The sequence below is a fragment of the Grampus griseus genome (assembly GCF_964374135.1).
Source record: "Grampus griseus genome assembly, chromosome: 3".
In the NCBI taxonomy this organism is placed as follows: domain Eukaryota; kingdom Metazoa; phylum Chordata; class Mammalia; order Artiodactyla; family Delphinidae; genus Grampus; species Grampus griseus.
The window spans coordinates 153,787,130-153,814,650 of record NC_139019.1 but is presented as its reverse complement, the minus strand read 5'-3'; the positions used below and the strand labels follow the sequence as shown (position 1 = coordinate 153,814,650).

The window sequence follows — 27,521 nt, the reverse complement described above, 5'->3', positions numbered from 1 at the left end:
AAGGAAAATGTCATCAGGGTGGATTAGCCCTGGGCCATTGGGTCTGAAGCCAGTGGGCTTGGAGAGGCTGTAGCCAAGGGGCCTCTTGGGCTCCCTGGGGTTGGATAGGGGTGGTCTCCGGAGCAGGGAAAGATGTTCAAGAGCGAGTTTTGATTGGCCCTACCTGGCCTCCCTCTGCTCTGCCCTCCTATCTTCACACCAGGGACTACCGGGTCCCTTTGTCATTCCTGGATTTGTATTTGAAAATGTTGTTAACAAAGCAGAAACCTGTCATCTTCTATTCAGGGACTCCCAAGTAATTGCTTAATGTTTATTTCTGTTTCTCCTCCCATTCTAAAACTGCCTGTAGAATTTAATGACCTTTTAAAAACTGTTCTTGAAAGCACCAACACCACCACTGTAGATCTTTCATATATGTTGGTTTTTGCTGTTTTTCCGCTTCTACCCCTCTCCGCTCCAAAACTCATCCTTATTTTTTCCCCCCTTTTCTTCCTGGTTCAGAAGATGGAGGGACCAGTCAAGCTCCGGACAGTTCGAGAAGCACCGACGGACTGTGTCTGTCCCCCAGGTAAGTGGATGTTCGATTGTTGCTGGCGCCTGACTTCCATAGGCCTGGTCTTCTCTCTCCTGTCTACCCGAAACTGCCAAGGCCATGGTCAAGAGAATCACCGTGGGTTTCAGGCTGTCTGTGGTACCTTGTGGACTGTCCTGGGGCCTTTCTTCCTACATCATCTTCCCTGGTAGGTGTGTCATTAAAGATTCTGGCAAAATTAACTGACTTGGTTTGATGGGGATGGTGGTATTGGTGGAGGAGCTAAGAAACTCTTCAAGATGACTTACAATAAAGGCTTAGATGCTAGGAAAGTAGCAGCCATCCCCTTTTAAAGATGGAGAAACAGACATGAGCCATCCGAACAGTGTTAACATTGTGACCCTAGCTCTGTTTCGAACATGAGGGGTGGTGGGTAGAGGAATAATCTGGCAAATATAGTTTTTCTTGGTTTTCATTTCTTTGGTGGAGGTAGAGGAAAGGAGCAGGAAACGTGGTCTGATTTGTTCAAATAATCATGTGTCTTGGGTTTTGATGGTGTAGACCAGGACGGCTGTGACTAGAATTGAGGATTTGTTGGTTCCTAATCCATGTGGCTCAAATCCTGATTCATATCGATCTTCCAGTTGTCCTCATTGGAGCTTTGCATGTATTATGACTGAGAATTTAGGGGTATAGTCTCAGCCCCAGTGTTTTCAGGGTTAGAATTATCCTCTCATAGACCAGTATGTAATATCAGTGAATGAGTGGAAAATTGTAACAATTCCCAGATGACCCACCATGCCGGACAAGGTGAGAGAACATGGGAGCTGAACCCAGGGGCCCTGTTCCTTGCTGTCATGCCTTCCATTAGCCAAGTTGTCTGGCATTTCCGAAACCACTTCACCTGGTCCAGGAACCAAGCTTATTGATGATTAACATCTCCAGATTGGGAGATGCCCTGAGATTTGTGCAAAGATGGACCCATGGTGTGAAAATTCAGTCTCTGGGGGCCCAGTGGAAGAGGATTTTACAGTCGAGCTTGAGCTAGCCTTTCATAGGAACTCTGAGGTTTTAATAGGAGGGAAAAGGACATGATAAGTAATGATGTCATGAGCAGATCAGGAAGTCAGAAATTGCAATTCAGTGGGGGGAAAAAAATCAGTTCCACCGATGAATTTTTGGCTGATCTGCAAAATGTGTAAAACAATTCTTCTTGCTCCTCCCCTGCTCTTTCTTTCTGACTACTGAATGGTTGTAAATTCATGTGAGTTATGTAGATGAGGGTTTTTTAAACTGGGAGTCACTGGGAATTCCCTGGCAGTCCAGTGGTTAGGACTGTACACTCTCACTGCCAAAGCCCCGGGTTCAATCCCTGGTTGGGGAACTAAGATCCCACAAGCCAAGCGGCGCGGCCAAACAAACAAACAAACCTGGGAGTCACAACACATTTATGAGACATGAAATCAGTTATGTGGGTTGCAGCCAGCATTCTGAAATTTTGAACTAGCAGAGACTGGAATAAAAAATACTGGAGTGAAGTATTTGTGTCAGCCATTTATATTTGTAAATGGCAGTGTGAAACGGGTTCCCTGCTATGGGTTGCTGACTGAAAGTTTGAAAACCACCAATACAGATGATAGATGGAGAGGGAGGAGGTGGCAGTGAGGGGACATGGAGCTCCTGAATAAATCCAGACCAGGTCCAGATCTTGGTCAGCCACTTACTGTTTGTGTTAATAAATGATACCAATACTGGAGTGGGCTCTGTAAGCTTTTTGATGTCATGGAGGAAATACAAAGCCCAGGACCTGGAGATAGTCTTGTGTTTGTCTTCCCTCGAGGTCTCTTGACTCACCAGGAGAGGTGTCAAGAAGGCCTCTGGGATGACCATGGAGGCCAAAAGCCTGGTCAGAATCCTCAGTTCCACTGAGACTCTGGGGGTGCCCAGCAGTCAGTGCTGTGCTGTCATTGTCCGAGGGGCTTGTGGCTGTGATCAGGCTGTCCTGGCAGGTATGGTCAGCATGGCCCAGGGGGTGTAGCACCGCAGCCTCTGCCAGGCCCCAGTGCACACCCATGTCCACATCTGCTCTTTCTCTCCTGTCACCTTGAGCTGGAGAACTCACTTGAGCACTTTAGACTAGAGCCCTTTATCAGTGCAAAACCCCATAGGCTGGCACATTCTCCTCTGCCATAAAAAGCACAGAGGGCTTTTTCTCCAATACCAGAAGCCTTACCTCATTCCCTTTCTCCCTGGCTCTGATCTGCCCTGCAGACTTTTGGAGTCTGGACATGCAGACCACCCTCATTTGAGATACCCCATCTCATCTAAGATACCCGCAGATCCCCCTAGCCCAGTTCCTTCCCACGGCCCAGAGGACAGTGTAATCTTTTGTCAGATCCTAGGATGCAGCAAGACAGATAAGCGAGGCCAGAGAAGGGGGCGGCTCTTCTGTGTGTGTTACCCATTGTGAAGTGGGTGCTCGGGGAGCTCTGAGGCTGAAGGGAGGGGCAGGCTTCGGGCTGGAAGGTCAAGATTCTTCTCTTGCTGGAGTCAGTGGTGGGAGGACTGGCAGAGCTGTGCTCTGAACTAGCCCTGTGACCTCAGGCAAGTGAGAGGCCCTTGAACCTTGAACTTCTTGTCTATAAAACGGTATAGTGAGTTGAATTGTGTCCCCCCCCCCAAAAGATATGTCCCAGTCCTAACCCCTGGTATTTGTAAATGTGGCCTTATGTGGAAATAGGGTCTTTGCAGACATAATTAATTTAAGGATATTGAGATGAGATCATCCAGGGTTTAGGGTAGGCCCTAAATCCAATGATGAGTGTCCTTATAAGAGTCAAGAGGTAAGAGATTTGAGACACAGAAACACCCAGAGGAGAAGGCCATGGGAAGACGGAGGCAGAGGCCAGAGTGATGCATCTACAAACCTAAGAACACCCGGGATTGCCGGCAGCCACAGAAGCTGGACAGGGGCGTGGAAGGGATTCTCCTTAAGAGCTTTCAGAAGGAACCAGCCCTGCCAACACCTTGGTTTTGGACTTCTGGCCTCCAGAATTGTGAGACAATAGGTTTCTGTCATGTTAAGTCACCTAGTTTGTGGTCATTTGTTGTGGCAGCCTTAGGAAACTAAAATAAATGGGACCGTTAATCACCCTAATTATAAGGTTGCTGAGATAATCAAAATGTGGGGGACATAGGAACTTCCTACACCACCAGGTCTGAATCAGGTGTGTGGGGCTGCCACCTGGGAGCCCCCTCATGCGGCTCTTCCTCATACACCTGCCTCAAAAGAGACTTCTCTTCCTTCAGCGGAGAACTCAGGGCTGTAGCTTCATGTGGCTTACCCATGTACCTGGGGATTCCAACGTCTTCTTTTCTTATGTTACTTATGTACTTATTGTTTTAAAATGTGTTTAAAGTTTTAAAATGTTTATTTTTGAATAGGAAATAATATGTGATGAAAGATTCAAGTACTACAAAAGATTACATGTGAAAACTAATTCCCCTCCCCTCCTCTCCCCCGGTTCTCCTGCTCCTCTTTCCAGGGGCCCTTTACCCATTTGCTGATGTCCTTCTGAGCAGCCCTTTCCAATAGAACTTTCTGTGATGATGGAAATATTCTATCTCTCTGCTAATCGAGCAGCCACTACTAGCCATGTGGGGCTACCAAGCCCCTGAAACATGGCTAGTGCAACTGACAAACTGAATTTAAAATTTTTGTTTAATTTAGAATGGATAAGCGGCAAGGTCCTAATGTGTAGCATGGGGAACTATATTCAATATCCTGTGATAAACCATAATGGAAAAGAATATAAAAATGAGTGTATGCATGTGTATAACTGTGTCACTTTGCTCTACAGCAGAGATTGGCACAACATAGTAAATCAACTATACTTCAATAAAAAAAATTTTTGTTTAATCTTAATTTAAATTGCCACGTGTGGCTGGTGGTTATGGTGTAGGACAGTTTTTTGAGGTTTTTGAGGTCATTTAGATACATTTCAGTGAGAAGCTCCCCTCCTGGTTTTACACAAATGGTATATGTTGTTGTCCCGGTGTTGCTTTCTCGGTTTGCAGTTTCCCTCTGAGATGGTCTGAATCATTCCATGTATCAGAGAGCAGGTGTTACCTTGTTTTGGGTTAAAAGACAAAATCCTGTTGGGCTGTCCTGTGAGGTACCTGGCCAGTCCACACCCCAAGGACGTTTGAATTGTTTCCCATCCTGTGTTCTTACAGACTGTCCTTCAGGGAACTGTTGGAGGGAAGGAGGACTGTTGTCTTGCCCGGTTCCCTGCCTTCCTCATGTTCTGTACTGAAGCCCGTCATGAGCCAGGCACTGCTGCAGGGCTTTGGGTCACTGGACTGAAAGGATAGGAGCCCTCAGTCTGTTTGGGGCGCCACCACCAGAGCAGCAATTCTGGAATGTTGCAGGGGGTGGCCCCGAAGTCTGCTCTGTGGGAGACTCTGGCACGACCCAGTCCCCATTGTGCTGTGAACATTTGAGCATCCCAAGGGATGGGTCGGGGCCAGCACCCTGGAGCCTGAGAGGTTTGCATTTGACTCTGATGCTTAAACAGCCACCGAGTGGGCACATCCTGCACATCCTGGAGATATGGGCCATTCTGGTGTAAAAGCTCCTTACCTTAACTAACTCTTTTAATTACATTAATAAAATAAACAAACGAAAAGGAAACTTATTAGCTTACACAACTGGAATAGAGAGGTCAGAGGTGCAGCCAGTTTCAGGTATGTCTGGGCTCAGGGGTCTCTCTCTGCCTCTCAGCTCTTCCCTGAGTCATTTTCAGACACTGTCTCCTTGGGGTGGGAAAGTGGCCACCAACAGTCCCAGCAGTATATCAGACCTTCTCAGCAACCCCAGCAGATAGAGCACTCCCCTTTCTCAAAGGTGTCAGCATTGGGGAATAGGGAGTGTTATGGGCTGAATTGTATCCCCTTCCAAATTCAGATGTGGAAGTCTTAACCCCCACCTAGTACCTCAGAATGTGACTGTATTTGAGACAGGGTCTTTAAAGAGGTAAATAAGGTAAAGTGAGGCCATTAGGGTGGGCCCTCATCCACTATGACTGGTGTCCTTATAAGAAGAGATTAAGACACAGACACACACAGAGGGAAGATGACATGAAGCCAGGGAGAGAGGCCTCAGAAGAAACCAACCCTGCTGACACCTTGATCTCTGACTTATAACCTCCAGAATTGTGAGAAAATAGATTTCTGTTGTTTAAGCCACCCAAACTGTGGTACTTAGTTTTGGCAGGCCAAGCAGACTAATACAGAGAGTTATTGTTGCTGGGTACAGAGTTTCTGTTTGGAAAGATGGAAAAGTTCTGGAAAATGGATAGTGGCAATAGTTATACAACATTGTGAAGGTACTAAATGCCGTGAAATTGTGCACTTTTAAATGGTTAAAATGATATTTAAATTTTGTCTGTATTTTACTGTGATTAAAGAAAGAAGTCCCAGCATTGACCCTGATTGGCCTGGCTTGGGGCAGATGCCTCTCCTTGTACTAATTGCTGTTCCTGGAGGATGGGACACATTGATTGGCCAGGTCTGGGTCATGTGACTGGTCTTGGACCTGGGGGGAGGCCGTTGTGGGGGAGGGTTGACACTACCAGAATCATGTAGGCTGAGAGTGGGGAAGGGTGGTTACCTCAAGAAAAAGTAGGGTGCTATTCCCAGAAAAAGAGAAAAGGGATGCAGCTGGGCAGACATAAATAATAGATGACCACTTCAGTCCAGCTCTGGGGGCAGCTGGCTAGACATGTCCAGGTGGTCCTAAGTGGGGACTATGGACAGACCCTGAGTTTGACCAGAGGCTTGCCTCCACTTCAAGCATATAAGTCTCTTCCCTCTGTTGAGCTGGTCCAACAGACAGTGCAGCTCAGTGATTAAGCACTTGAATTTTGGACCCAGACTGCCTGATTCAAATTCTTTGTCCCAGACTTCCTTGGTGGCGCAGTGGTTGGGAATCGCTTGCCAATACAGGGGACACAGGTTCGATCCCTGGCCTGGGAAGATCCCACATGCCGCGGAGCAACTAAGCCCATGCGCCACAACTACTGAGCCTGTGTGCCACAGCTACTCAAGCCTGTGTGCCTAGAGCCCATGCTCCGCAACAAGAGAAGCCACTGCAATGAGAAGCCCGCACACCGTAACGAAGAGTAGCCCCCGCTCGCTGCAACTAGAGAAAGCCCACATGCAGCAATGAAGACCCAATGCAGCCAAAAATAAATTAAAAAAATAAATTAAAAAACAAATTCTTTGTCCCTTACCAACTCCATGACCTCGAACTTATCCTCCCGGTGCCTCAGTTTTTCATCTGTGAAGTGGGGTTTCTAATACTACCTACCTCATAGAATCGTGCGAGGATTGAATGTGCTTGTAGAGAGTTTGTAGCAGGGCCTGGCACTGCTTCCTGAAAGTGAGTTAGTGGTTACCAGGAACCGAGATCCCTTGCCCCCAGGCCAGTCCAGACTCACTGTGTGCAGCCTCTTACCTTCCTGATTGTTGCCAGGGCTGCCAGAGAGGTAGGGACGAGGCGATTCAGAGTTGGCGGTTGGCTGGGAATATCCTGGAGGGAAGGAACAAAGGCCTGACAGACTTCCTTGGCACGTTCTTCTGGGATGTGGGTGAGAAAATGCTGGTGACAGAGCCCAGAAGTGAGGGAACCGGAAAGGAAAAGAAAACGTGTGGCCTGTGAACTCTTGTCAGCCACTAACGGCATCCGGAAGGCCTCATCATGCAAAACCTGGGGCTCTGCCCCTTTGCACAGTTTGCACTGGTTTCTAACTGGGCTCAACCTGCCCTGGAGAGTATTAGGAACTTTTCAGAAAAACAGTAATACTTTTCGTTTCCTTTTTGTGCCTTTTTGTGTTCTTGCATAATATCCCAGAGACATGGCGTGTGGTTTCCAAATGATAGGGACTGTGCTTGCAGTGTAGGGTGACTTTCCAGAAATTAATAAACAGATTTATCAGAGTTAGAAATTCGCTGCTCTGTGAAAATGTTTGGGAGTTTGAGCAGAGGAGTGAAACTCTGCTTAGGAGGACATGAAATACAATGCAGAAATGATACAGAACCTGATACATTTCATTGACAGTTTATGGCAAATGTTGCAGAGTGGAACAGAAATGGTCAGTTACTCTATTCAGCCTGTTTACTGTATTTGTAGGTTTAGGAATTTGCTTAAGGCAGCGGGGAGGGGGTGGGGGGGTGCTTTCTTACTACATTGAAGCAAAAAATGGTTATCCTACTTTGAGTTATTTCTTATTTGTAGAATTTTTTAAAATGATACTTTTTTTAATGTGTTAAATCCTAGTTGACTTGCGTTCATGGTAAAACTAAGTAGTTTAATGGCAGTTTATCCCATTATGTCAGACTGTACAAAGTTGAAGAAGATAATTTGTGTGTCTGATTTTTTTTTTTTTTTGCCAGAATTCTCTGGAGAATTCATTCATTCGTTCATACATTCATCTCTCTCTACCCTATTTTGTGCTTGTCCTGTGGGTGATATTGACTAAGATTGTTAGAGGAATTGCGGACCCAGTTGTTAGAGGATGATGGCACACATACAGGAACCATAATATATTGAGAATGGGAAGAATCCTAAGAAAAATGTCCCACAGAAATTGAAAGGAGGGTGAGATCACCTCAGATCAAGGAGGCCTGGGTGGGGGAAGATGACAGTTGGGCAGGGTTTTGAAGACTGGTTGACATCTTAGCCAGCTGGGATGGAGGACACATTCCACAAGACCTGGCATACTGAGCAGAGGCAGAGGGGAGCTCTGGGAGCATCAGGGAGCTCTGTTAGGTTGGAAGGTGTTAATGAGAGGTGAGGGTGGGTCTTGATTATGGAGGGATGTGTGAGCTTCATTCCATGGGACACAGTTGAAAGGTATGTGAGTAGAGTTCAGCTTTAAGAGGAGGACTCTAGAAACAGCATGGAGGATGGACTGGATCACAAGTTTGCTTCAGCAGAGAAGCCCACTGAGAGGGTGCTCTGGATGCGGACAATCTTGTCTTGTTCCCCGATGTGTCCCCTGAACCTAGAACAGTGCTGGGCATGTGGAGAAGGGGTGGTAAATACTTGCTGAATGACTGCCCTGGAGGAGAGGCCATGAGAACTTGAATGAGGGCCATGAGAATTGATGGCAGGGAACAGCTGTGAGAGGCACTGGGCCATGTGGTGGACAAAACTCACAAACAGGATGGATGGGCACGGGAGGGGTCAGAGGTGCCCAAAGCTGGAAGCCCGTGGGAAGGTGATATCCTGAACAGAAACAGGAAATCCCCAAAGAGGGATTTAGAAGGGAAGATGATAAGCATAGTTTTGGACAGTGGCCTTATGAACCAATTTGTAGACCCACTGATGAATGGAAGAAAATAATTAGAAGTCTTCTCTTAAGGCATCATCTAGCCACTCTGAACCTATTAATTGTAAAATGTACTGTGTCCTGTAAATAAACGTCTTGAGGGCGCTCAAGACGTTTTGTTAATTTTGTTTGTTTGTTTAAATACAGAATATTTATTAAGAAGACATTAACATGCTTAGATACACAAATTAAACCACTTATACACATGCCATTCTCAGTGAACTGTAAGGAAAAAAACCATGAAGAACAAAATTAGTTGCTTTCAGATAAGTTTTTGTGTTTTCTAGCTATCATATGTCTATTTGCATATTAGGAAGTTATTAGCACTGATATATAAACTTTTTTCCCAATCTTAATGTAACTTTTTGGCAAGGGGACGTTCACAAAAATTTGCATTGAAGTCTGAATGTAAATTACAGACTCTTACAAGAGGTTATGCATTGACCTTTGGGAATTGGAGATTTTCTTGTGACCACTAGAGGGAGCCCACTATATTCATTAAATTCATTAAATTCTGTAGAAATCTAATGGAATTTTTAAAAATGATAATTAATATTAAAAAAATTTATTAGAAAGTACACAAAAGTTCAAACCAAGGGCAATGAAATACAAAGTTAGCCTTTCACTCTGTTGTTTTTTCTACTAAAATAGAAGATCACTGAGAATTTTCCAGATGGCTCCAGAATAGAGTGGTGTGTTGTTGGTTTCAGAAGGTGTTGTTGATTATGCAAAGTGTAAAATAGCAACTAGCAAGCACATTCCCACTCACCCAAAATTTATTGAGCACATCTGGTTTAGACCCAGTAGAGACTCCCTGAAGCTGTGGGAAGATCCCATCTTGGCCAACTCTATGCCAGCCGTTGGATGACAGGTGCAACTCTTCACTCCGTGAGGTGTCGTGTAACTTTGTACATTGGGATTATTAAATGTCTCGCATATCAAGAGCTACTCACATGGTGGGACCGCCTCTTCCCAGGGGTAAGTTCAATGCAGTCATAATATTTTGTTTCTTAGCTCTCTTCTTATGCCAAAGTATATTCCACATGGATTGAAGATTTAAATGTGAAAAATAAAACCATGGAAGGCAAGACAAAAATACAACAGGTCACTTTTTAAAATTATAGGTAGAAATAGACTTTATAAGCTCGGTACTGAAGTCAGAAACCATAAAGCAGCAGTTCTCAACCAGGGATGATTTTGCTTTGTGGGGACTTTGGCAATGTTTGGAGACATTTTTGATTTGTCTCAACTTGAGGGGTGGGGTGCTACTGGCATCTAGTGGGTAGAGGCCAGGGATGCTGCTAAACATTCTACAATGTACTGGAGAGCCCCCAACATAAAGAATTATCCCACCCAACTGTCAGTGGTGCCAATGTTGAAAAACTCTTCTATAGAATAAATGTTTTCTTAAATGATTTAAGCTTAAAAGCTTAAACTTTCTGTCTAGAAAGAAAATTCCACCTTAAAGTTTAAAGATAAATGGCAAACTGAAAACTTAGCGTATATAACAAGCACATGGTTAATATTCATGAGATATAAAGTGCTTTTGCAAAAGAATAAGGAAAAGTCAAATATTTTAGTGGAAGAATGGGCAAAGGAGATGAATAGGGAGTTCACAGAAACGAAATGGACGCTGAGGAAGGAGGCTGGGAAAGGACAGGATGCGGGGCAGTTCCGGGAATCTAGGCAGCAGGAACGGAGGGGCAGTCCCCCGGGGAGCTAGAGCTCGCTTGGATGTGTCTGCACCAACTGTTTTTTGGCGTGTCATTCTGCCTGAGGTTCAGGGTCTCAGGAGAGAGAGCCCTACTGGGCAGGTCTGACCCCTGTGCCCATTCCTCTGCCTGTGGCTTCCAGGGCAGGGCTGAGAGGGAAGAGCACCTCCCCCACAGGTGCCAGGATGCTGCACAGTGTAGGGGAGGGGAGTCTGGGTTTAATACAGGTGGACTTGGCAGTGAATGCCAACTGTGGCCGCCCACCGGCTCTGTGAGCTTGGGCAAGTGACCTGATTCTTTAAACTCTCCATCTCCTTGTGTGTAAAATGGGAAAACATTATGTACCTCGGGGGTTTGTTTTGAGGATATTCTGAGACAAGTGTATGTGGAAGTGCTTGACACACCCTAGGCATCTCGTAATGTCTGTTCATTTATCCCTAGGGAAAGTGGTCTGTGGTCCTCAGGAGGTGAGAGTCAGACACAGATCATTATTATGGGGGTGGGGAGAGGGTACTTAGTAAGCAAGCCCAGCCCTTTCCTTTTGTTGCCTCCTCTGCAGAAAAGAATGTCATTTCTGCTTAGTCTCTTGGTTCCTTTAGTGCCAGGATCCCCCAGCGAACCTTCTGCTCAAAGATGGAGAAAGAGCAACTCCTGGCTCCTCTGGGAGCCCTTGAATTTGGGATTCCCTCTGCTGCCTTGTAGATTGTCAGCAGGCAGCATGGTAAAGCCCTTTTCTCTTGGGTGGCCCTGGGGTTTCCTTCCTGATCCACCAAAGACTTCTTCTGCCCTGATCCAATGTTATTTTACGTTTTTGTTTAGTCCTGGCTTTAGAAATAGGATGAATGCGGCTAAGCTGCCTTCCCTACGAGGTCATGATTTTCATGACACTGTTAGGCTTGAGGTGGCCTGTTGTCTGGTCATTTCCTTAGAAGTAGCCTGTGTGGCCCACTCACAAGCTAGCACAGGAAGAAATTCAAAGCACCGGAGGCTAAGGCTCCGAGGGGAAGGGGGGGTCTAAGGAAAAGTCCAGAAAGCAAAGGATGGTGTGGAGGATGGGCCAGCTCCCCCATTAGAAGCGCACACGCCTTCATGGTGCATTGTGAAGAATGTACTTTTAAAATGCAGAGATGATTCCCAAGAGAACATGCAAACATCTACAAGAGTAGCTGTGCAGTGGGGAAAGGGCAGCCATTTAGAGTATTATTGGACACTGGCTCTGTGCTAACCCTAATCCCTGGGGATGCTAAGTATGACTGTGCTCAGAATGTGAGCTCATGGAGTCAGGGGAAAATGGAGTTTTGACCCAAATTGATGTCACAATGGGTCCAGTGGGGCTTCCCTGGTGGCGCAGTGGTTGGGAGTCCGCCAGCCTGTGCAGGGGGATGCAGGTTCGTGCCCTGGTAGGGGAGGATCCCGCGAGCTGTGGAGGCTTGGCCCCCGCATCAGGGCTACTGAGCCTGCGCTCTGGAGCCCATAAGCCACAGCTGCTGGGCCCGCGTACTGCAACTGCTGAGGCCCGTGCACCTGTAGCCCATGCTGTGGGGGTGGGGTGGGGACTGCCACCGCCACCACCACTGCCACCTCGCACCATGGTGAGGAGTGGCCCCCACTCACTGCAACTGGAGGGGGCCTGCACGCAGCAATGAAGTCCCAGCGCAGCCAAAAATAAATAAATTAAAAGAAAAAAAGTAAAATGCAGAGATGAGACTATATGTGCCCCCGGATGGGTGGCGGCAGTAGGTGACCTGGAGGCAGAGCAGAGAATGGGCTGTGCCACCCACAGAAGGACTGGACAGTGACTTTACCCCTGGGTGTCACCCCCATCCTTGGCACTGACTGTCACACAGGTGGGGATAGAGGCAGACCGTGTTGGCCCAAGTACTTGCTGAAGGGTCAGCTGTGCCCAGGAGCAGCATATTTATTAGCTGTGACTGTGGGCCTCACAGTACCCTGCAGGGAGGGGGAGTGGTCTTAGCGCTTTCTGTGTGTGTGGCGGGGAGGGGAGCTCTGAGAGGACAGGGCGCTGCCTCTGAGGAAGGCCAGGAGCAGCTGCCCAGGAGTGATACCCCCGCCCCCCCCCCCGCCCTGTCAAGGCAGGACTTGGGCTTAATTTCTAGGAGGTCAGGGCAGTGCCTCAGGCTGCCCCATGCCTGTTTGCTCCCTGAGGGTGCTCCCTCTCCTCTTGCCCCTCCCCCTCGGGATCCAGGAGCTCCGTCAGGGGCTGGGTTGTGGAGGGTCTGTGAGCATCGATTTCTGTTACCCTGGACACTGGCCCTTCACTGCTGGAAGTGGGTGTAGAAAAGAGGAGGAAGGGGTTGGGGCACGGGGCGGGGAGGGTGAAGAACTCAGGCAGGAGAGGGTAGGGAATGCAGGTTAGATTGGGGTGGGTGAGGGAGTGGGGAGAAGTGGGGGAGCAATGCGTGAACCCCGGTGTACCTGTCCTGCCCCCATGGGGGCAGGGACTCTGAGCCCCCAGGGCTGGCTGTGGGAAGGTTCCAGATCCTCTAGCCAGAATCCTCTGAGGGCCGACTCAGTTGGTCTCTAGGGCCTCTCTTAGGATTATTGAGAAAAGCTCGTTTCCTACCTAGAACACACCACTTTCTTCTTTCTGAAGGTCCCCACCTTCCCACAGGGCCCCCCTTCCAGGCTTCTTAGCAGGCAGTCCTTCTTTTATTTTTAAAAAATTACTATTATACAAGCAAACTATGCTTCTTAAAATTATCCTACCATCCCACTCCTCAAAAAAAAGTCTCTCTTGTACCCCCCACCTCACTACCCTATCCAATCCCGAGCCCTAGATGTAATTATTTGACCAGTTTAGTTTGCATTCTGCAGACCTTTTTCTGTGCTTCAACAAGTACATACATTTAAATACTTATAGAAATAAAATAATGTGAGGTATTCTGTAGTTTTTTGTTTTCTTTTGTTCTGTTTTTAATACATCTTTATTGGAGTATAATTGCTTCACAATACAGTGTTAGTGTCTGTTGCACAACAAACTGAATCAGCCATATGCATACACATGTCCCCATATCCCCTCCCTCTTGAGCCTCCCTCCCATCCTCCCTGTCCCACCCCTCTGGGTCATCACAAAGCACCGAGCCGATCTCCCTGTGCTATGCTGCTGCTTCCCACCAGCCAACTATTTTACATTCGGTAGTGTATATATGTTGATGCTACTCTCACTTCACCCCAGCTTCGCCCTCCCACCCCATGTCATCAAGTCCATTCTCTATGTCCACCTCTTTATTCCTGCCCTGCAATAGGTTGATCCATACCTTTTTTTTTTTTAGATTCCATATATATGCATTAGCATATGGTATTTGTTTTTCTCTTCTGACTTACTTCACTCTGTATGACAGACTCTGGGTCCACCCACCTCAGTACAAATAACTCAATTTCATTTCTTTTTATGGCTGAGTAATACTCCATTGTATATATGTGCCACATCTTTATCCATTCATCTGTCGATGGACATTTAGGTTGGTTCCATGTCCTGGCTATTGTAAATAGTGCTGCAATGAACATTGTGGTGCATGTCTCTTTGAATTATGGTTTTCTCAGGGTATATGCCCAATAGTGGGATTGCTGGGTCGTATGGTAGTTCTATTTTTACTTTTTTAAGGAACCTCCATACTGTTCTCCATAGTGGTTGTAGCAATTTACATTCCCAACAACAGTGTAGGAGGGTTCCCTTTTTACCACACCCTTTCCAGCATTTATTGTTTCTAGCTTTTTTGATAATGGCCATTCTGACCGGCGTGAGGTGATACCTCATTGTAGTTTTGATTTGCATTTCTCTAATTATTAGTGATGCTGAGCATCTTTTCATGTGCCTCTTGGCCATCTGTATGTCCTCCTTGGTGAAATGTCTATTTAGGTCTTCCAACCATTTTTTAACTGGATTGTTTGTTTTTTTTAAATTGAGCTCCATGAGCTGTTTGTATATTTTAGAGATTAATCCTTTGTCTGTTGTTTCATTTGCAAATATTTTCTCCCATTCTGAGGGAGGTCTTTTTGTCTTGTTTATGGTGTGCAAAAGCTTTTGCTGTGCAAAAGCTTTTAAGCGTAATTAAGTCCCTTTTGTTTATTTTTGGTTTTATTTCTGTTACTCTAGGAGGTGGGTCAAAAAAGATCTTGCTGTGATTTATGTCAAAGAGTGTTTTTCCTATATTTCCTCTAAAAGTTTTATAGTGTCTGGTCTTACCTTTAAGTCTTTAATCCATTAGGAGTTTATTTTTGTGTATGGTGTTAGGTAGTGTTCTAATTTCATTATTTTACATGTAGCTGTCCAGTTTTCCCAGAACCACTTATTGAAGAGATTGTCTTTTCTCCATTGTATATTCTTGCCTCCTTTGTCATAAATTAGGTGACCATATGTGTGTGGGTTTATCTCTGGGCATTCTATCTTGTACCATTGATCTATATTTCTGTTTTTGTGCCAGTACCATAACCATCTTGATTACTGTAGCTTTGTGATATAATTTGAAGTCTGGGAGCATGATTCCTCCAACTCCGTTTTTCTTTCTCAAGATTGCTTTGGCTCTTTGGGGTCTTTTGTGTTTCCATACGAATTGTAAGTTTTTTGTTCTAATTCTGTGAAGAATGCCATTGGTAGTTTGATAGGGATTGCATTGAATCTGTAGGTTGCTTTGGGTAGTATAGTCATTTTCACAATATTGATTCTTCCAATCCAAGAACATGGTATATTTCTCCATCTGTTATGTCATCTTTGATTTCTTTCATCAGTGCTTTATAGTTTTCTGAGTACAAGTCTTTTGCCTCAGGCAGGTTTATTCCTAGGCATTTTATTCTTTTTATTGCAATGGTAAATGGGAGTGTTTCTTTCATTTCTCTTTCTGATTTTTCATTGTTGGTGTATAGGAATGCCAGAGATTTCTGTGCATTAATTTTGTATCCTGCAACCTTACCAAATTCATTGATTAGCTCTAGTAGTTTTCTGGTGGCATCTTTAGGATTCTCTATGTATAGTATCATGTCATCTGCAAACAGTGACAGTTTTACTTCTTCTTTTCTGATTTGGATTCCTTTTATTTCTTTTTCTTCTCTGATTGCTGTGGCTAAAACTTCCAAAACTATGTTGAATAATAGCAGTGAGAGTGGGCAACCTTTTCTTTTTCCTGATCTTAGAGGAAATGCTTTCAGTTTTTCACGATTGAGAATGATGTTTGCTGTGGGTTTGTCGTATATGCCCTTTACTATGTTGAGGTAGGTTCTCTGTATGCCCACTTTCTGCAGAGTTTTTATCATAATGGGTGTTGAATTTTGTCGAAAGCTTTTTCTGCATCTATTGAGATGATCATATAATTTTTCTTCTTCAATTTGTTAATATGGTGTATCACATTGATTGATTTGCGTATATTGAAGAATCCTTGCATCCCTTGGATAAAGCCCACTTGATCATGGTGTATGATTTTTTTAATATGCTGTTGGATTCTGTTTACTAGCATTTTGTTCAGGATTTTTGCATCTATGTTCATCAGTGATATTGATCTATAATTTTCTTTTTTGTGATATTTTTTTCTGGTTTTGGTATCAGGGTGATGGTGGCCTTTTAGCATGAATTTGGGAGTGTTTCTCCCTCTGCAATTTTTTGGAGGAGTTTGAGAAGGATCAGTGTTAGCTCTTCTCTAAATGTTTGGTAGAATTTGCCTGTGAAGCCTTCTGGTCCTGGACTTTTGTTTGTTGGAAGATTTTTAATTAAGGTTTCAATTTCATTACTTGTGATAGGTCTGTTTATATTTTCTAATTCTTCCAGTTCAGTCTTGGAAAACTGTACCTTTCCAGAATTTGTCCATTTCTTCGTGGTTGTCCATTATCTTCTTCTTGGATTGATCCTTTGATCATTACGTAGTGTCCTTCCTTGTCTCTTGTAACATTCTTTCTTTTAAAGTCTATTTTATCTGATATGAATATTGCTACTCCAGCTGTCTTTTGATTTCCATTTGCACGGAATATCTTTTTCCATCCCTTCACTTTCAGTCTGTAGGTGTCCCTAGGTCTGCAGTGGGTCTCTTGTAGACAGCATATATATGGGTCTTGTTTTTGTATCCTTTCAGCCAGTCTGTGTCTTTTGGTTGGGGCATTTAATCCATTTACATTCAAGGTTATTACCGATATGTATGTTCCTATTACCACTTTCTTAATTGTTTTGGGTTTGCTTTTGTGGGTCTTTTTCCTGTCTTGTGTCTCCCGCTTAGAGAAGTTTCTTTAGCATTTGTTGTAAAGGTGGTTTGGTGTTGCTGAATTCTCTTAGCTTTTGTTTGAAAAGCTTTTGACTTCTCCATCGAACGTGAATGAGATCCTTGCTGGGTAGAGTAATGTTGGTTATAGGTTTTTCTCTTTCATCACTTATCCTGACACTTATCCATCACATATCCTGACACTCCCTTCTGGCCTACAGAGTTTCCATTGAAAAATCAGCTGAGAACCTTATGGGGATTCCTTTGTATGTTATTTTTTGTTTTTCCCTTGCTGCTTTTAATATTTTTTCTTTGAATTTAATTTTTGTTAGTTTGATTAATATGTGTCTTGTTGTGTTTTTCTAGGGTTTATCCTTTATCGGACTCTCTGTGCTTCCTGGATTTGGGTGACTATTTCCTTTCCCATGTTAGGGAAGTTTTCTACTATAATCTCTTAAGATATTTTCTCAGACCCTTTCTTTTTCTCTTCTTCTTCTGGGACCCCTATAATTCGAATGTTGGTGTGTTTAGTGTTGTCCCAGAGGTCTCTGAGATTGTCTTCAATTCTTTTCATTCTTTTTTCTTTATTCTGCTCCTCAGCAGTTATTTCCACCATTTTGTCTTCCAGCTCACTTATTCATTCTTCTGCCTCCATTATTCTGTTACTGATTCCTTCTAGTGTCTTTTTCATTTCAGTTATTGTGTTGTTCATCTCTGTTTGTTTTTTCTTTAGTTCTTCTAGATCTTTGTTAAACATTTCTTGTATATTCTCAACCCGTGCTTCCATTCTATTTCCGAGATTCTGGATCATCTTTACTATCATTACTCTGAATTCTTTTTCAGGTAGATTGCCTCTTTCCTCTTTGTTTATTTGGTCTTGTAGGTTTTTACCTTGCTCCTTCATCTGTGACATATTTTTTTGCCATCTCATTTTTTTTTAATGAGTGGGATTGTGTTCCTGTTTTACTGGTTGTTTGGCCTGAGGCTTCCAACACTGGAGTTTGTAGGCTATTGGGTAGAGCTGGGTCTTGGTGCTGAGATGAGGAACTCTGTGAAACCTCACTCTGATGAATATTCCCTGGGGTCTGAGGTTCTCTGTTAGTCCAGTGGTTCAGACTCGGAGCTCCCATGTGGGGTGGCAAAAAAAAAAAAAAAGAGAGAGAACAATAACAAAGTAAAAAATAAAATTAGACTAGGAAACTAACAGATATGTTAGAAAGAATGTGAAAGTAAAACTATAGATGAATCAACAACCAGAAGGTACATCAGTACCACAACAGTAAAAAAGAGGAGGAGGGAAAAGAAAAAAAAAGGGGGGAGGGGGAGACCTTGGCTGTGGAGAACAGGGCCTAAACAAGGGTGAGGTTTGGGCAGTGGGTGCGGCCAGTGCTCAGGACCCACAGGGCTAGAAAAGGCCCTGGGGTCTGTGAGGGGTGGGGCTTAGGCTCAAGGAAAAGAAGGGGCCCAGGCATGCCCCCCACCCTGGTCTCAGAGGGCAGGGAACCTCACCTGGGAGCCCAGAAGGCTTCTTGGGCTCGAGTGGGTGGGGCAAACTGCCCTCCTCTCCTCTCTTGCTCCTCCGGTCTGGGGTCTGGGAAGGCCCCTCCCACTTGCCTCTCCTGATCTCCCTGGCCTCCCTCCTATGCCCCCAGGACCCATGGAGCCTGGATGGGGCTTTGGAGGGAGGGAAAGCGACTTGGGAGTTCAGCAGGCTCCCTGGCCCAAGTGGGCCAGGCAGTCACCCTCTGTTCCTCTCCCCACTCTTCCTGGAGAGTCCCTCCCACATGCCTCTCCTGATCTCCCTGGCCTCAGGGGCTCCGATCTTGTCTGGCCTTCACTTCTCCTCCCCCCTCATTCCCCCTACGTCCTACTGGTTCACTATGGGGTTCCTCCCGTCTCCTTGGGTGTCAGAGTCCCCCACCAGTGGCCAGCAGGCACCCTAGTTGTGGGGAGACGCTATCTCTGCATCTTGCCACACCACCATCTTGACTCCTCCTCCTGTAGTTCTTTTTAACTTCACAATATGAGGGTACTGTTCCCTGTCAGTCCAACCTGAATGGGCTCCAGGGGCCCGTGGACCATTCTTATCTTCAAATAAACACCAGGATGTGACTCAAGGTGGTTGCTGTGGCTCCCAGCCCACTCCTTCCTCTCTTCCCCCTCTATCCCCTGAGCTCTGGTCTTTTTTTGCTCCCCTGCCTTTCTGGACTTTTTCCACATTTCCCTCCACACCAATCATTTTCACTCTTTCCAGCATAAAAGTCTCTCAGTATGTGTCCTGCTCCTTCTGCTCCTGTCCTTTCTGTCCTTTCTCCTGGTCAGCCCATCTGAAGCCATGGTCACAAGTGGGCAAGTGCAGGGGCTTCTGCAGGAGGTGCTAGAAAGGCAGTGAATCTGTTCACATTTAATATTGTGTCCCTGCAACCATTAAGAGCTTTTGTCATTATAACATCAACATATATGTGCCTCTGATGTCTGCCTCATTATTTGTTTTAACTTTTTGTCAAAATAGAACTTACTACAGGCATGAGCACATATCCTAAGTTTAGAGCTTGATGAATTTCCACAACCAAAACACACCTGTGTCCAGGTCTAGAAACAGCACATGAACTGCCCTCTAGAGACCCCCAGCTACCTGAGGGTAACCACTGTCCCTGTTTCTCACATAATAGACTTGCTTTGCCTGTTTTTGAACTTTATCTGGATGGAATCACACACTGTAGATTCTTTTGTGTCTTTAGTTGAGCGTTATGGGATTTATCTGTTGCTGCATGTAGTGATGGATTGTTTGTTTATTTATTCATTTTATTATTGTTGGGCATTTGGGTTGTTTCCAGTTTGGGGCTATTATGGGCAGTGCTGTTGTGAGCAATCGTGTATGTGTTTTGGGGAACATATGTATGCATTTCTGTTGTGTTTATACCTTACAGTGGCATCACTGGGCATAAGATATACAGATGTTAAATTTTGGTAACTAGTACCACGTCATTTTCCAAAGAAGGTGATAGTTCCACCAAGTGAGTATGAGAATTCCAGAATTCCAGGTGCTCCATGTCCTCACCAACACTTGGCATTTTCTGTCTGTTTTGTTTTAGCCATCCTGGTGGCTGTGCATGTCTGTGTCTGGACTGCCTTTTCTGCTCCATTATCCTATTTGTCTATCCATGTGTGATTACCACATTATTTTAATTACCAAAGCTTCAGTGTTGATATCAGGTGGTGTTTTGTGCAGAATTGCCTTTGCTATTCTTGGGCCTTTGCATTTTCATACAACTTTTACAACCTGTTTGCAAATTTCTATTAAAATAACAACAACAGCAACAACAAAACAACAACAACAAACCCCAACCCTGCTGAGACTTTGAATGAGATTCATTGAATATTGATAATAATTTAGGAAGAAATGACATCTTGACAATACCAAGGCCTTCAATTTACGAACATGTTGTATCGCTCTATTGGGGTAATTTTATTTGACAGTATTTTATAGTTTTGAGCGTAGAGGTCTTGTACATGTTACATTTATTCCTAGGAATTTAATGTTTTTTTGGATGCTATTTTAAATGATAATATTTAAAAAATTTGCTTTCTGTTGGTTGCTGATGATTTTTCATGTTCCCCTTGTTTTCAGTGTTTTTGCCGCTTCACTTTTTTAAAGTATTTATTTGTTTGTTTATTTATTTATTTATTTTGGCTGCACCAGGTCTTAGTTGCAGCACGTGGGATCTTCGTTGTGGCATGTTTAGTTGCAGTATGTGGGCTTCCTAGTTGCAGCATGCATGTACGATCTAGTTCCCTGACAAGGGATCAAACCTGGGCCTCCTGCATTGGGAACTCGGAGTCTTACCGACTGGACCACCAGGGAAGTCCCACTACTTCACTTTTTAATTCTAATAGTTTAATAGTCTTTTAGATTTTTCGTGTATTTTCTATCATGTCATCTATAAGTAGAATTTTGTTTCCTATTCTTATTCCTTTTATTTCTTTTACTTTACTCATTGCTTTGGCTAGGACCTTCAGTGTGCTGAAGAGAATTATTACCAATTCTATTGCAGGCATCCTGGTTTCATAAGTGAAGTCAGAAGAAACATTAAGTATGACCATTGCTTTAGGTTTTTGTAGATATCAATCAAATTAAATAAGTTCTCTTCTTAGTTTGCTGAGAGGTTTTTTTTTAAGAAAAGTTATGATTGGGTGTTAAGACTTGTCAAGTGATGTTTGTACATTTAGGAGATGATCATATGATATTTCTCCCTTTTTTTCTCTCAAAATACTGAATTATGATGATTGATTTTAACATGTTAACTACCCCAGAATAAACCCCACTTGGAGGGGCTCTATTTTTTAATATGTTGCTGGATTCAACATTTAGCTTAGGGATTTTGTATCTGTCTTCATAGAGAGATGGTCTGTAATTTTGCTTTCTTCTGTTGTCAGGTTTTGGTTATTAAGGTTATACTGGTCTTGTAAAATGAATTAGAAAATGTTACCCTGGTTTCTGTTACCTAGAAGAATTAGTGTAAGATTTAGTGTTGCTTCTCTCTTAAATGTTTGGAAGAAATCACTAGTGAAAACATCCAGACCTAGGATTTTCTTTAGGTTTTGAACAATTAAATTGTTTTAATAGCTATAGGACTCTGCTTCATTTTTTTTGAAGTTTATTTAATTTATTTTTTTATACAGCAGGTTCTTATTACTTATCCATTTTATACATTAGTGTATATATGTCAATCCCAATCTCCCAATTCATCCCACCACCCCACCCCACCCCCACTTTCCCCCCCTTGGTGTCCATACATTTGTTCTCTACATCTGTGTCTCAATTTCTGCCCTGCAAACCGGTTCATCTATACCATTTTTCTAGGTTCCACATACATGCGTTAATATACGATATTTGTTTCTCTCTTTCTGACTTACTTCACTCTGTATGACAGTCTCTAGATCCATCCACGTTTCTACAAATAACCCAATTTTGTTCTTTTTTATGACTGAGTAATATTGCATTGTATATATGTACCACATCTTCTTTATACGTTCGTCTATTGATGGGCATTTAGGTTGCTTCCATGTCCTGGCTATTGTAAATACTGCTGCAATGAACATTGGGGTGCACGTGTCTTTTTTTTTAAATTTTATTTATTTATTTTTGGCTGCATTGGGTCTTTGTTGCTGCTCACGGGCTTTCTCTAGTTGCGACGAGTGGGAGCTACTCTTTGTTGTGGTGCATGGACTTCCCATTGCAGTGGCTTCTCTTGTTGCGGAGCACGGGCTCTAGGCATGTGGGTTTCAGTAGTTGTGGCTCGCGGGCTCTAGAGTGCAGGCTCAGTAGTTGTGGCGCACAGCCTTAGTTGCTCCGTGGCATGTGGGATCTTCCAAGACCAGGGCTTGAACCCGTGTCTCCTGCACTGGCAGGCGGATTCTTACTCACTGTGCCACCAAAGAAGCCGCTACATGTGTCTTTTCGAATTATGGTTTTCTCTGGGTATATGCCCAGTAGTGGGATTGCTGGGTCATATGATAATTCTCCTTTTAGTTTTTAAGGAACTCCATACTGTTCTCCATAGTGGCTGTATCAATTTACATTCACACCAACATTGCATGAGGGTTCCCTTTTCTCCACACCCTCTCCAGCATTTGTTGTTTGTAGATTTTCTGATGATGCCCATTCTAACTGGTGTGAGGTGATACCTCATTGTAGTTTTGATTTGCATTTCTCTAAGAATTAGTGAAGTTGAGCAGCTTTTCATGTACTTCTTGGCCATCTGTATGTCTTCTTTTTTTTTTTTTAACATCTTTATTGGGGTATAATTGCTTTACAATGGTGTGTTAGTTTCTGCTTTATAACAAAGTGAATCAGTTATACATATACATATGTTCCCATATCTGTTCCCTCTTGTGTCTCCTCCCTCCCACCCTCCCTATCCCACCCCTCCAGGTGGTCACAAAGCACCGAGCTGATCTCCCTGTGCTATGCGGCTGCTTCCCACTAGCTATCTACCTTACGTTTGGTAGTGTATATATGTCCATGCCTCTCTCTCACTTTGTCACAGCTTACCTTTCCCCCTCCCCATATCCTCAAGTCCATTCTCTAGTAGGTCTGTGTCTTTATTCCTGTCTTACCCCTAGGTTCTTCATAACATTTTTTTCTTAAATTCCATATATATGTGTTAGCATACGGTATTTGTCTTTCTCTTTCTGACTTACTTCACTCTGTATGACAGACTCTAAGTCTATCCACCTCATTGCAAATAGCTCAGTTTCGTTTGTTTTTATGGCTGAGTAATATTCCATTGTATATATATGCCACATCTTCTTTATCCATTCACCGATGATGGACACTTAGGTTGTTTCCATCTCTGGGCTATTGTAAATAGAGCTGCAATGAACATTTTGGTACATGACTCTTTTTGAATTTTGGTTTTCTCAGGGTATATGCCCAGTAGTGGGATTGCGGGGTCATATGGTAGTTCTATTTGTAGTTTTTTAAGGAACCTCCATACTGTTTTCCATAGTGGCTGTATCAATTTACATTCCCACCAGCAGTGGAAGAGTGTTCCCTTTTCTCCACACCCCCTCCAGCATTTGTTGTTTGTAGATTTTCTGATGATGCCCATTCTAACTGGTGTGAGGTGATACCTCATTATAGTTTTGATTTACATTTCTCTAATAACTAGTGATGTTGAGCAGCTTTTCATGTGCTCCTTGGCCATCTGTATGTCTTCTTTGGATAAATGTCTATTTAGGTCTTCTGCCCATTTTTGGATTGGGTTGTTTGTTTTTTTTAATATTGGGCTGCATGAGCTGTTTATATATTTTGGGGATTAATCCTTTGTCCATTGATTCATTTGCAAATATTTTCTCCCATTCTGAGGGTTGTGTTTTCGTCTTGTTTGTAGTTTCCTTTGCTTTGCAAGAGCTTTTAAGTTTCATTAGGTCTCATTTCTTTATTTTTGTTTTTATTTCCATTACTCTAGGAGGTGGATCAAAAACGATCTTGCTGTGATTTATGTCAAAGAATGTTCTTCCTATGTTTTCCTTTAAGAGTTTTATAGTGTCCAGTCTGACATTTAGGTCTCTAATCCATTTTGAGTTTATTTTTGTGTATGGTGTTAGGTAGTGTTCTAATTTCATTCTTTTACATCTAGCTGTCCAATTTTCCCAGCACCACTTATTGAAGAGACTGTCTTTTCTCCATTGTATATCCTTGCCTCCTTTGTCATAGATTAGTTGACCATAGGCGTGTGGGTTTATCTCTGGACTTTCTATCCTGTTCCATTGATCTGTCTTTCTGTTTTTGTGCTGGTACCATATTGTCTTGATTACTGTAGCTTTGTAGTATAGTCTGAAGTCAGGGAGTCTGATTCCTCCAGCTCCGTTTTTTTCCCTGAAGACTAATTTGGCTATTTGGGGTCTTTTGTGTCTCCATACAAATTTTAAGATTTTTTGTTCTAGTTCTGTAAAAACTGCCATTGATAATTTGATAGGGATTACATCGAATCTGTAGATTTCTTTGGGTAGTATAGTCTTTTTCACAATATTGATTCTTCCAATCCAAGAACATGGTATATCTCTCCATCTGTTGGTATCATCTTTAATTTCTTTCATCAGTGTCTTATAGTTTTCTGCATACAGGTCTTTTATCTCCCTAGGTAGGTTTATTCCTAGGCATTTTATGCTTTTTGTTGCAATGGTAAATGGGAGTGTTTCCTTAATTTCTCTTTCTGATCTTTCGTTGTTAGTGTATAGGAATGCAAGAGATTTCTGTGCATTAACTTTGTATCCTGCAACTTTACCCAATTAATTGATTAGCTCTAGTAGTTTTCTGGTGGCATCTTTAGGATTCTCTATGTATAGTATCATGTCATCTGCAAACAGTGTCAGTTTTACTTCTTTTCCAATTTGGATTCCTTTTATTTCTTTTTCTTCTCTGATTGCCGTGGCTAGGACTTCCAAAACTATGTTGAAAAATAGTGGTGAGAGTGGACATCCTTGTCTTGTTCCTGATCTTAGAGGAAATGGTTTCAGTTTTTCACCATTGAGAATGATGTTTGCTGTGGGTTTGTCGTATATGACCTTTATTATGTTGAGGTAGGTTCCCTCTATGCCCACTTTCTGCAGAGTTTTTATCATAAGTGGGTGTTGAATTTTGTCAAAAGCTTTTTCTGTATCTATTGAGATGATCATATGGTTTTTTTCCTTCAGTTTGTTAATATGGTGTATCACATTGATTGATTTGCGTATAGTTAAGATTCCTTGCATCCCTTGGATAAATCCCAGTTGATTATGGTTGAAATGGTTGAAATCCATTTCATGGTTGAATGGTTGAAATCCCAGTTGATTATCCCAGTTGATTATGATCTTTTTAATGTGTTGTTGGATTCTGTTTGCTAGTATTTTGTTGAGGATTTTTGCATCTATATTCATGAGTGATATTGCTCTGTAATTTTCTGTTTGTGTAGTATCTTTGTCTGGCCTTCGTATCAGGGTGATGGTGGCCTCATAGAATGAGTGTGGGAGTGTTCCTTCCTCTGCAATTTTTTGGAAGAGTTTGAGAAGGATGGGTGTTAGCTCTTCTCTAAATGTTTGATAGAATTCACCCGTGAAACCATCTGGTCCTGGACTTTTGTTTGTTGGAAGATTTTTAATCACAGTTTCAATTTCATTACTTGTGATTGGCCTGTTCATATTTTCTATTTCTTCCTGCTTCAGTGTTGGAAGGTTATACCTTTCTAAGAATTTGTCCATTTCTTCCAGGCTGTCCATTTTATTGGCATACAGTTGCTTGTAATAGTCTCTTAAGATGCTTTCTATTTCTGCGGTGTCTGTTGTAACTTTTTTCCTTTCTAATTTTATTGATTTGAGTCCTCTCCCTCTTCTTCTTGATGAGTCTGGCTAATGGTTTATCAATTTTGTTTATCTTCTCAAAGAACCAGCTTTTAGTTTTACTGATCTTTGCTATTGTTTTCTTTGTTTCTATTTCATTTATTTCTGCTCTGATATTTATGATTTCTTTCCTTCTACTAACTTTGGGTTTTGTTTGTTCTTCTCTCTCTAGTTCCTTTAGGTATAAGGTTAGATTGTTTATTTGAGATGTTTGTTGTTTCTTAAGGTAGGATTGTATTGCTATAAACTTCCCTCTTAGAACTGCTTTTGCTGCATCCCATAGGTTTTGGATTGTTGTGTTTTCATTGCCATTTGTCTCTAGGTATTTTTTGGTTTCCTCTTTGATTTCTTCAGTGATCTCTTGGCTATTTAATAATGTATTGTTTAGCCTTCACGTGTTTGTGTTTTTTACGTTTTTTTCCCTGTAATTGATTTCTAATCTCATAGTGTTATGGTATGCTTGGTATGCTTGGTATGATTTCAGTTTTCTTAATTTACTGAGGTTGGATTTGTGACCCATGACGTGATCTATCTTGGAGAATGTTCCATGCGCACTTGAGAAGAAAGTGTAATCTGCTGTTTTTGGATAGAATGTCCTATAAATATCAATTAAATCTACCTGGTCTATTGTGTCATTTAAAGCTTGTGTTTCCTATTTCATTTTCTGTCTGGATGATCTGTCCATTAGTGTAAGTGAGGTTCTAAAGTCCCCCACTATTATTGTGTTAGTGTCAATTTCCTCTTTTTTAGCTGTTAGCAGTTACCTTATGTATTGAGGTGCTCCTATGTTGGGTGCATATATAGTTATAATTGTTATATCTTCTTCTTGCATTGATCCTATGATCATTATGTAGTGTCCTTCCTGGTCTCTTGTAATATTCTTTATTTTAAAGTCTATTTTATCGGATATGAGTATTGCTACTCCAGCTTTCTTTTGATTTCCATTTGCATGGAATATCTTTTTCCATCCCCTCACTTTCAGTCTGTATGTGTCCCTAGGTCTGAAATGGGTCTCTCCCCGAACAGCCAAAGCAATCTTGAGAACGAAAAACGCAGCTGGAGGAATCAGGCTCCCTGACTTCAGACTATACTACAAAGCTACAGTAATCAAGACAGTATGGTACTGGCACAAAAACAGAAAGATAGATCCATGGAACAGGATAGAAAGCCCAGAGATAAACCCACACACATATGGTCACCTTATCTTTGATAAAGGAGGCAGGAATGTACAGTGGAGAAAGGACAGCCTCTTCAATAAGTGGTGCTGGGAAAACTGGACAGGTACATGTAAAAGTATGAAATTAGATCACTCCCTAACAGCATACACAAAAATAAGCTCAAAATGGATTAAAGACCTAAATGTAAGGCCAGAAACTATCAAACTCTTAGAGGAAAACATAGGCAGAACACTGTATGACATAAATCACAGCAAGATCCTTTTTGACCCACCTCCTAGAGAAATGGAAATAAAAACAAAAATAAACAAATGGGACCTAATGAAACTTCAAAGCTTTTGCACAGCAAAGGAAACCATAAACAAGACCAAAAGACAAACCTCAGAATGGGAGAAGATATTTGCAAATGAAGCAACTGACAAAGGATTGATCTCCAAAATTTATAAGCAGCTCATGCAGCTTAATAACAAAAAAACAAACAACCCAATCCAAAAATGGGCAGAAGACCTAAATAGACATTTCTCTAAAGAAGATATACGGACTGCCAACAAACACATGAAAGAATGCTAACATCACTAATCATTAGAGAAATGCAAATCAAAACTACGATGAAGTGGGTCTCT

The 27,521-nt window shown here is 42.8% G+C and overlaps 1 protein-coding gene across 1 annotated transcript in view; it reads left to right on the top strand.

Moving 5' to 3' along the window:
- COL23A1 (collagen type XXIII alpha 1 chain) overlaps nucleotides 1-27,521 on the top strand; it is a gene marked incomplete at its 5' end in the record, with an annotated part of 352,873 nt that overhangs the window by 29,579 nt on the left and 295,773 nt on the right. The window contains one exon of the mRNA XM_082652209.1: nucleotides 502-568. Coding sequence (XP_082508335.1) covers nucleotides 502-568 — 67 coding nt within the window. The remainder of the gene's footprint in view (nucleotides 1-501; nucleotides 569-27,521) is intronic.